General features: G+C 51.5%; 1 protein-coding gene and 1 pseudogene across 1 annotated transcript in view; both read right to left on the bottom strand.

Annotated features, from left to right (window-relative positions):
• Positions 1–11,217, bottom strand: part of FAM83F (family with sequence similarity 83 member F) — a 34,834-nt gene that overhangs the window by 3,389 nt on the left and 20,228 nt on the right. The window contains exons 2-4 of the mRNA XM_030320700.1: positions 8,773–8,940; positions 8,113–8,234; positions 4,898–5,592 (exon numbers count right to left, since the gene is read on the bottom strand). Of these exons, the coding sequence (XP_030176560.1) occupies positions 4,898–5,592; positions 8,113–8,234; positions 8,773–8,940 (985 nt within the window). The remainder of the gene's footprint in view (positions 1–4,897; positions 5,593–8,112; positions 8,235–8,772; positions 8,941–11,217) is intronic.
• Positions 7,305–7,759, bottom strand: LOC115517759 (annotated as a pseudogene).

Raw genomic sequence — 11,217 nt, 5'->3', positions numbered from 1 at the left:
TCAGTGCCCATTGACTAAGAGCCCACCACGTGCAGGTGTTCGGCGAGACTGGGGAGAATAAGACCTGCTCAGCTTCACGGGGAAGAAAACATGAACGGCCATGGGCAGCCCAAAGGGAAGGTCAAACTTCAAAGGGAGATAAAACACTGTAGTAAGACTGAAAGTAGGTGTGGGGGAGGAGGAGGCACCTGGGGCACCAGCCAAGGACCCGTGGGCTCTACCTCCCTATGGGTTTCAGGACTTCATATTCCCCTTTTCTGGAAGATTCGTCTTCTGGTTGTCCACACAGCTGTCTCCCTCCCTTCATTCAAGTCTCTGTTCAAATACCCCTTTGTCCCTTTGTCCGAGAGGCCTTCCCAATGACCCTTTATGAAAGGGTCATTGCCCTCCTCTGCCCCTCTCTTTCTAGTACGGTATTCACTCCGTAAGGGCAGGGACTTTGCTTGTTTTGTTCACTGTTGTACCAGGAACTTAGAGCAGTGCTTGGCACGCAGCAGACATTGCGTAGATATGTACTTGTTGAGTAAAACGTATGACCAGGCAGCGGCAAGCTACTTAAAGGTTCAGACCAATACTAACAATAATAGCGGCATCAATAGATACTGACCGAGTGAGGTACATGCCCTCACTCACCTAGATGGTGATGAAAGCCCTGGCTAGGCCCAAGAGAACCCGGAGGGGCATAGGGATTATGGCATATGCCGGTGAGAATAAGGATGCTTGCCCCTTTTCCAGAACTGAGCAGGATCAGTTCCTCGAAGGATGCTCACCTGGCTCCCCTCACCTTGCTGTGTGGTTGGGGCCCTGGCTGGTAACCAAGCTTGGGTTTATCAAATCAGACCTTCAGCAACAGCTGGGGCATGACCCATGCGCCGCAAGAGTGACACTGAATTCTGAAACTCTCTCTTCATAAGACAGCTCTTGAGTAGACTTATCCTGGAACTGGAGGCCCACAGGCCCCTTATGGAGCTCGGAACCCCAGAAGCACTTTCCCACCCTTCTATCTTGGACAGGGGCCCAGATTTCCCAGAGAGATATCTGAGACCTCCAGCTCCTGGGGGTGACACAGAAGAGCCTGAAGTCCCAAATCCAGGAGCCCAGCAGCCACAGCACTAGGAAACAGACCACATTGCCAGCTATGGTGGCTCCCCCATGCATGAATCACGGGAATCGAGGAGAGTTCTAGAAATGCAACTGTTGCTGCAGTCACCTCAGAGAACTATGGGAAAAGCATGGGCAAGAGGACTTTGGAAGTTGGTGACCTAGAGGCACTCTGGGCTGTAAATGGCCACTCTCTTCTTCCTCTCCACTGGTGGGATACCAGGGGGACAATCCATTGTGTAAGAAGCCTCTGGCCCCTTCCAAAACATCTTTAAAGATGTAGGGAAATGGCACTAACCCTAACTTTCCAGAGATAACCAGGATGCTTTGTGCAAGGCCCTGGGAGGCAAGAGATCATAATGCCCTTTCTCACTGCATGACCATGGACATAGAGGCTTGCCTCTCTGCACCTCCTGTCTGTGAAACGATGTCATCAGGCAGGATGGTTGTGAATTCTGTGTGAAGGCACTTAGCATGTATCCACCCAGCATCTGCTCAGGGAACGTCTGTGCCTTTCTTCCCTTAACCATGGTCAAGAGTGTTGGCCATTTCCCAATGATCTTCCTGGAGGGGCTGGGAGTGGCCCCAGGACATCACCTGGAACTTCTTCTCCTAGGCTGGTAGCCTCGTGAGAGCAGGGCTTTGTCCAAGTGTCATCATAATCTGCTGCTCTGGGGACTCCCCACATGGACCCAGGACACTTGTTTAAAATGCAGATTCCTGAGCCCAGGCCAGTGGTAGAGACTCCTATGTTGTCGTTGTTGTTGTTTTTGAGAGACAGACAGAGTATTAGTGGGGGAGGGACACAGAGAGAGGGAGACACAGAATCTGAAGAAGGCTCCAGGTGTGCTGAGCTGTCAGCACAGAGCCTGAAGTGGGGCTCGAACTTGTGAACCATGAAATCATCACCTGAGCCGAAGTTGGATTCTCAACCGACTGAGCCACCCAGGTACCCCTCCTCACTGGGTTTTAATAAGGCTCTCCAGTGAATGCTGCTCCCTGAGATTGGGATCTCTGCCCAGAGGGCCTGTCCCAAGCTCCTGGATGGACACTGGTGGCAGGCTTGGGAAAAGGTGCTAAGTGCATCCAGCACAGAAACAAGGTCTCAGCTGAGAGAAAAACCAGAAGGAAAAGGAGTTTAGCTTCCACCAGTAGAGGGCGCAACGAGCCTTTTCACCACGAGGCAAGGGGGTGGGGGCTGCAACCCCATGTACCCCCCCACCTGGATCCCCAGACCTAAAGGAAGGAATTTCCAAAGGTTCTCCCAAGGGCCACACTTGGGCTTGCAAACATTTGCATGCTGTTTGACAACTATATACTTCTTACCAAGCAATTTTACAGGCTGCCAGCACTTAGCTTTCTATTTTTCTCTTCCACCCACCCTGTCCATCAGCTCAGGCTCTCCCTTGACAAGAGGGTGGCAGGGAGAGAGCAGACAGTCAGAATGAGGAGCTCAAAGGGACCTCAGAAACCCTCCCTGGCTTAACTCCTCCTCTTCTCGAACAGGAAACCGCCCCAGGGAGGGGAAAGGATATGTCCAGGGTTTGGGGAGCAAAGTACTGGGAGCTGAGATCCCACATTGATATCTATTCTGATGATGTTCTGCATGTTCACTGTAGGAAAAGGATCCTTTCCTTAGATGAGGGCCCTAAGCTAAAGTGATTCCTTCCCAGGTGACGTTCCAAGAGTACTGAAATTACTAGTCCCAGCCTTGGGGGCCCCGTGACGTCAGGAACACCACCCTCCGGCACACAGAGTCCTAGTGACTTAGCTTCTGCCTGAGACGAGACACTAGGACAGTCCAGATGCAGCCAAACATTTGGGAGGCTGGAGGACAATAAAAGGGCCTTTGGGGAGAGGAGTCCGGCTTCTCGCCTCTGCCTTTGAGGGAAGCAAGCAGCAGGGAGAGGAAAGGTCTCATTAGCAACCTGAATTTCAGGCCCTTGGGAACTGGATACTCAGCCAGGTGGGCAGAGGCCGGGCTGCGTGAGGCCAGTCCGTATTTCTTCTGAAGGATAGAGAAGGACCAGTGTGATCCTCCGGGCATCCCTGGGGCCTTCCTGACCATGTGCCGTGTGTCGGGCACTCAGGAGAGAAGCTTCCCCAGGGTGCACTTGCACGTGCTCGGCTGGCTCCCGGGCACCACGTGCAAACACTCAGAGGGCAGCAGCAGTGACCGTCCAAGTCTCCAAGCAGGGGAACTGGCTGCTGAGACTTAGGAAAGGCAGCAGGGAGGGACAAGGCAACGGGCCTTGCGTTTCTATGGAAACAGCACCTCAGGGTGAGGGGCTGAAGGGACAGGAAGCTTCAGCTTCACTTCCAGCTTCACCTCCAGTTAGGACTTGGGAAATGGCCCTTTTGTGGCTGGGCTTGCCCCTCCTTCTCCCTTCCCTGCCAGGTGTTCACCATGGCAACCCTCCCTCTAAACAAGAGGTGCAAAGCAGCAAAGCATCTGGTGTTGGGGGTGCCGGGGAGCCCAGGAGGGAATGGGATGGGTGTGGGAGGGCAGCCACCCCTCCCTGACAGGACACGGGCCCTGGCCTGGGTTTGAGTCCTGGCACCACTACCACTTACTGTGCCCTGGGACCACCTAATTCACCTGTCCGAGCTTCCGCCAGCCCCCTCTGTGGTTGTTGTGAGGGCCAAGTGAGAGAGAAAGCATCTAGCGAAGGGCCTGGCACATGCAGGTGCCCCATAAATGCTTCCCAGCCAAGTGGAAGTATGGCACTGGCGTTCCTGCTGTGCCCCAAATTTGTAGAGACTCCCGGGCCTGTCTTAACTTTAAGAACCACAGACTGAGTGTCAGTTTCTGTAGCAGGGCGGGGGAATCAGCAGAGGGGAAGATAGCTGTGACTTTTACACTGAAGCCACAAACAGGTCAAAGCTGGGGGTGTGGGGGGCACAGGAGTCCTGGAAGCACTCGGGCCGCCCAGGGCAAGGTCCCACCATCAGCTACCTGGCCAGGTGGGAGGCCAGGCTCACTGCTGCAGTGAGAAATCCCGGCCACAGGAGAAATCCCAACATGGAGCCCCCTTCGACTCAAAGACGCTGCCATGAGAAAAGGTACCAGCAGCGGTCCCGGCTGTCACCACCAGCCTCTGGAAAGGCCATACCAGAGACTGCTCTGGAGAAAGATAAAGGCCCAGACCTCTAGGGGATCCCAGAGAGACACTGCCAGCAGGAACGATCTCTCCCAAATGTAAGCAGCATGGCAAACACCACTAATCAAATAAGCACAGGGAAGAACCAAGTCAAACTGTTTAAAACAGAAAGGAGGAAAGTGGGTCAGAGCATTGGTGGGGCACAGGGAGGGCGGGGTGTGTCTGCCCAGGTTGGATCGTGAGGACAGGTGATCCGGCAAGGAACACATTTTCGAGAACGAGTCCTAGACTCAGAGGCAGAGGTCAGGCGTGGGTCAGGCCACTCAGCTGCGTTGTGCCTGCTTCTTCCCTGACAGAGGAGAAAGTTGCCGAGCCTCCAGTACTAGAGACGCCGGCTCTCAGACTACTCCACGTGCGGCACTGCTCTGAGCACTTTGTCCTCAGAACAGCTGAGCGAGGCAGGTGCCCTCCCGGCTTTTAGACAAGAGGACGTGACCCCGGGCCCGTGGTGATAGGCTCGCCATCACAAGGCAGAGAAAGGCCAGGGTCGGGTGGGAACTGAGGACCGTCTTGGCCTCAGAGCTCCCGCTCTCTGCATACAGCAAGCTGCCTTTCCGCAGATGGGAGGCACCGCTCCCGGACGAGGCCCGGAGACCCGGGGAGCACCGGGCACAGGGCAGAGGTAGAGGGCTCACCTGAGATGTCAGCGCTGGAGCCCTCGTTGGACTTCTTCCCCGGCACAAACTCCACCTCCGCAAAGGTCTCGGTGGAGAGGGAGCTGGCTGTGCCATTGGGTGCCGTGGGCCTCTTGGCCCGGCGACTGAAGAACCTGTTGCTAAAGCGCTTGCCCTCCTTGGCCGGAGTGGCCTCCCCGTTGGCGGCTTCTCCCTTGCCGTTTCGGACAAGCGCCTCGCGGGGTTTGGGCTTCAGGTCCATGTGCAGGTGGGAGATCGCCCTGCCGTCCTTCCGAATCAGCTCTCCAGAGGGAACGGGCTCCACGGGGGGCAGCACCTGCTCCAGCGTGACCAGGTCACTCAGGAAGTTCTCCAGGCGCCGGGCCGCCTCGCCGCCTCTGCTGCCCTCCTCCTGCCCCTCGGGGTCGCCCCCCGCATCCTGCTGCTGCCGGGCGGCCCAGCGCATCATCTCGCCCGGCGGATGGCGGCTGCCTACCACCAGGGCGTACTTGGGGTTGATCAGCTTGCGAGCCACGGTGGAGGAGTAGTTGGGGCTGAGCCTCCCGGCACCTCCCGCCAGGCTCAGCTCCTGGTACAAGTTCACCTCCTCAGATATGGCATACAGCTCCCGGAACTCCAAGTCAAAGGGCTCCACGTTCTGCCCCGTCAGGAGGAGGAGAAGATTCCTGTCCACGTAGGAGGAGCTCCAGGTGAACCTGGGAATGTGGGGACAGAAAAACACGACATGTAGGCCCAGCCCTTGGCAGTCCCTCTCAACACCCCATTGCCCCTGCCCCAACCTGATCTACCGCTGAGGCCAGATGCCTTGCTGGCCGGTGGGAGACAGCTCCTGGCCTTCTCGCTGGGGTGCTCTCCCTCTACCGACCCACATCCTTCCTCCCTCTTTTCCAGGTCTTGGCCTCAAATGCAGAAAGCAGGCAAGGGCATGGGAAGTCAGGCCTGGATTCCAACCTGGTTTCTTTTTTTTTTTTCCTAGATACATATTATTTATTTAATCATTTAATTATTTAATTACCTATCTATCTATCTATTTATTTATATTTTAAAGTTTATATCCAAGTTAGTTAGCATATAGTGCAATAATGATTTCAGGAGATTTCTGTGATTCACCCTCTACGTATAACACCCAGTACTCATCCCAACAAGTGTCCTTAATGCCCCTTACCCATTTAGCCCATTCCCCCCCACATACAACCCTCCAGCAACCCTCAGTTTTTTCTCTATATTTAAGAGTCTCTTATGTTTTATCCCCCTCCCTGTTTTTATATTCTTTTTGCTTCCCTTCCCTTATGTTTATCTGTTTTGTATCTTAAATTCCACATATGAGTGAAGTCGTATATTTGTCTTTTTCTCACTAATTTTGCTTAGCATAATACTCTCTAGTTCCATCTACATAGTTGCAACTGGCAAGATTTCATTCTTTTTGATTGCTGAGTAATATTCCATTGTATACATACACACCACATCTTCTTTATCTACTCATCTGTCGATGGACATTTGGGCTCTTTCCATACTTGGCTATTGTCGATAGGGCTGCTATAAACATTGGGGTGCACCTGCCCCTTTGAAACCACACACCTGTATCCCTTGGATAAATACCTAATAGTGCAATTGCTGGGTCATAGGGTAGTTCTATAATTTTTTTGAGGAATCTCCATACTGTTTTCCAGGGTGGCTACACCAGTTTGCATTCCCACCAACCTGGTTTCTACCCTTGTATGCCTTGTAATGTGGGGCTCATAGGACATACAGTCACAAAGGTACTGTGAGGCTCAGGTGTGATACCATGTAGACAACATTTAGTTCAGTCCCTGGCACACACATTTTAATAAGTGATAATGGAGCTGCTGCTATTGTTAATATCATTCCAATAATCCCATGATTGGCTCCTCTCTAGGTTTTTAGAGCACTTAATGTCTGCAAACCACTACACTTTAACCATGTAAGAGGACTTATGACATTTGTTGATTGTTTCCTGTGCCCAGGTCTCTTTCCTCACCCAGATTTTAGTACACTTGGAGGGCAAAGACTGCTGAGATATAGTCTCTCGTGTTCCTGGTAATTTATTTCTGAATCAGAATTTGGGAGACATTGCCTCCACACCATACCCTTACCTTTTTTTTTTTGGCATGTGAAAAGTAAAAAAACATTTTTTTAATGTTTATGTATTTTTGAGAGAGAGAGAGAGAGAGAGAGAGAACATGAGCAGGGGAGGGGCAGAGAAAGAGGGAGACACAGAATCAGAAGAAGGCTCCAGGCTCTGAGCTGTCAGCACAGAGCCTGATGTGGGGCTTGAACTCATGAGTGGTGAGATCATGACCTGAGCCATAGTCAGACGCTCAACCAACTGAGCCACCCAGGTACCCCCTGTGAAAATTTATTATTGTCATGTTTTCACTAGCAGGACTTACGATCTTGGTCTTTCCTACTTGCCTTTGTGTAAAGGCCAAAAGAGAGACAGTGGCTACTTTGACGACCTTAAAGTGAACACCAGGAAGGTCACCGACAGCATGACCTTTGCGACCAAATCCGGCAACCAGAACCTCATCGTTTTCCTCAATAAAATTCAAACAACTACCACTGGGCACAAAGGCTGTGATTTTTTTTTTTTTTTTTTTTTTTTTTTTTTTTTTTTTTGACCAAATGGACCCTGACATACTTCCTGATGGCAGAATTTGGCTACTTGGCTTCAACCCTTACTTTTCCCAGTACGATTCCCTTTACGTGGGAAGCACCTGCAAAGGCTTGGCCTTCAGGGCTGTGCCCAAGTGGGCTTCTTTGTCCTGTTCACAGTGTCACTTCTGATCTCCGTTGGTGGCTATGGAGCTTCCTGGCAGAATGAAGACTGCAACGTTTACCCATCCTGCTGGTACCACGGGCCTGGGCAAAAGAGACCACACCTTCACATTTCTTTCCCAGATCTGGTCCATTCTGCTTCCTACTTGTCCCAACAACTAGCCTCAAAATGCAACCCGTTGCTGTGGACCATGAAAGGCAGACCGTTCTTGATGCCCAGTAAGAGTTGACCCTCTTTTTGGAATAATCTGGTATCCAGAAATTTTGAAGGAAGGGACTGGCCAGGAGGCTCTTGTCATTAGATCAGACAATATGTCTTAAACCCATGACTATGGAGACTCCAGCCCAGTCTTCCACATTGTATATTTGTTACACAAAAAAAGACCTCCTGGACCATTCTCTGTCTTGGCCCAACTCACCTGTAAGATCCAGTGGCTACTTTTTCACCATCTACCATTAGGAACTTTGATGACAGGGTCCCCTTGACCTTCCCCATGGGCATGTAGAAGCCAACACCTGTCACAGAGCGGACACGGATGTTCTGTTGAGAAGAGAAAGGCACTGTCATTCAGGCTGGGGGCCTCTGAGGTTTTGTGTGGGCAGAGAAAGAACCCTCTTGTTCATGGAACCCTGCCTATTGACTCCTGTCTATACTAGACTCTACTTTCTACAGCCTTAGAACTGGAACCCCATTTGAAGAGCAGGAGGAAGTTAGCAAATCTTGCTTTGAATATGGATGAGCCCAGAGTAGTTCCTTCCTGTTCCAAAAGCTCCCCAGAAGAGAATCACAGTCCTAGCTTTGACCCTGACGGTGACTCTGCAGCGTGGGCTCCCCAGGACTGGGCCAGAGCTGCCTCTTTAGCCTCAACCGTCTTAAGATAAAATTTAAGCTGGGCATATAATTTAGGGTTATCAATTCACAGGGCAAGGCTTTAGACAGAAAGAAAGGGGTTGAGGTCTTGATGTTCATCTGTGTCCCCGAACTGGGGAAGAAGTAGAGGAAGAGAGAGAGGCAGTCTCTATCTCACCTCCTGCCCTTCCTCCCCACCCTTCACCCTTACCCCCGTGGTACAACTTACCCGAATACGGTAGTCAGCAAGCTCCAGGCCCTGACACATCTCCAGGAAAAACTTTACGCCTGCCTCATCCAGGATGATATACACCGGGACCCGGCGCTTAGACGCAGCATCCACGATGTCTTGGAAGATATCACCATCAGTGAAGAGGTCCATGACCACAGCAATGACCTGGATGTGGAAGGGCACTGGTGAGGCACGTGGTGACTCCACAACTACAGGGATACAGTGTGGCCCAGAGAGGACCAGCGGGGCCTGGGTAACTGGTGGCCAAGAGTCAAATACCCCATCTGCACCACTCCTGGGTTCTCCACGTCCCTACCCATCTCTGAGCACGTCTGAGCCCGGAGATGGGCTCTCTGCTCTGAGAAATGCCTGGGGGTCCAGGGTGTGCTACTTTTACTTCTCCCTGGACAAATCTCCACCATCCCACCCTAGGCATTCTCCGGCAGCTTTTCTGAAGCCAGATCAGGGCAATCTAGGAGGCTGAGAGATGGTCCTAGTGACCTAGGGAAACAAGTAGGCGGAAGAAGACGAGGTCACTGAGAGGCACGGGATGGACTGTAGATCTTTTCACACCCACCTCCTTGCAGGCCTGGTTTGTTTTGATCTCCCTATAGCTGTGCGAAGTTCTATGTTCCCCTTGGTGCAGATCCAGGCAGGGCTCCAGGTAGCTCAAACTCCCCTGGCTTCCAAGTGGCCAGGTCATGCGACACGACCCTCGAGTCAAGGTCACAGCCCAGGACTCTTGGTTTCTAAAAGCTAGTCCTGGAAAGTGAGGCCTTCTGTGGCCTGAGGCAGAACTGCCTTTCTAACCTTAGCTTCCTCCATTTTCCTATGCAAACCTTTCTCCGCACCAGCTGCGGGGTTTTCTTGCTGGCCCCAAGCACTGTGTGTGTAAAGCAGGGGAAAGGGCCTACTTTGGGGTCAAGAGATCTGGTTATAACAACTTCCTATATTTGTGACCTGAGGCAAGTCACTTAACCTTGGTGAGCCTCTGTTTCCTCATCTGCAAAGTGGGGATACCCTGTACCCTGTACTTTACACATTTGCCACGGAGATTAGAGATGACATCCATAAAGCATCAAACACAGTGCCTGGTATGTAGGAAGTCCTAAATAAATGGTAATCACTGTATGGTTGAGGGAGTCTGTCAGTCATAATTGAAAGCCCCAACTCTGAAGTCACACAGAACAGGCCTAGTGTACCAGCTCTGCCACTGACTCATCAGTGCCCCAGCTAATACTAGCACCTGCCTCTAAGGCTTGTTGTGAGGGCTTAGGGAGATGAACCATGAGAGCACTTAGCACAGTACTGGCCCATGGTAAGCTCAATGAGTAGTACCTTTCATCCCACCAACTTCACATGTGCTCTACCATTACCTCTGCCTCTAGAGACCATCCCCCCGTCCCCATCACACCATTCACACAATATTATTTAAGACTATTCTCAGCTCCTACATTTCATACTCAATCATCCATGTCAGTTAACATTTACTGAGCTTCACAGGCAGAGGGAGGATCTAAAGACAAATTATAATCCCTAACTTCAAGGGGTTAATCCCCTCGAATGATAAGACGTTTGCACAAAATAACTAAAACATGAGGCGAAATGAGATAAATGCCTTAAGAGATGTACAAATGACATGTGATGTGAGTTCAAGGTTGGTGGGGGCAGGGGAGAAGGAGGGGCGGAGGGAGGCAGGGAAGGAAAGAGATTGCATGATTACTTCTAGCCAAGGGAGAAGAAAGGCTTCATCAAGGAGGCTGAAACCTGAAGAATGGGCAGCCTCGGGAACAATGAGAAATGAACCGGGAGGAAAACCAAGCAGGCAAGTGGACAGAGCTGCTGTGCATGGGTACGCAGGTTGTGCACTGCACATGGGCTCTGGGCTGACAGAGTGAGTGGAAGATGTGCCCATCTGAGGAAGGGACGCCTTTTCCTAATCTGCACAAGACTTCCATGTGGGCCAGCAGAAGCCTACAAAGTGGGCATTTCAGGCAAAAAACACAGCATAAACAAAGGCACTGAGGACAGAGACTAACATCACTGAACACTTTCAATGTGCTGTGCACAGTTCCAGATGCTTTAGGTAAATTTAATTTTTTTTTTACATTTATTCATTTTTTTTTTAATTTTTTTATTTTTTTTTTCAACGTTTATTTATTTTGGGGACAGAGAGAGACAGAGCATGAATGGGCGAGGGGCAGAGAGAGAGGGAGACACAGAATCGGAAACAGGCTCCAGGCTCTGAGCCATCAGCCCAGAGCCTGACGCGGGGCTCGAACTCCCGGACCGCGAGATCGTGACCTGGCTGAAGTCGGACACTTAACCGACTGCGCCACCCAGGCGCCCCACATTTATTCATTTTTGAGAGACAGAGAGAGAGAGCACAAAAACAGGGGAGGGGCAGAGAGAGAGGGAGACACAGAATCTGAAGCAGGCTCC

The sequence above is a fragment of the Lynx canadensis genome, chromosome B4 (assembly GCF_007474595.2).
Source record: "Lynx canadensis isolate LIC74 chromosome B4, mLynCan4.pri.v2, whole genome shotgun sequence".
Taxonomy (NCBI): Eukaryota; Metazoa; Chordata; class Mammalia; order Carnivora; family Felidae; genus Lynx; species Lynx canadensis.
Note: the sequence above shows the minus strand (reverse complement) of the source record. Positions and strands in the feature narration are given on the sequence as shown.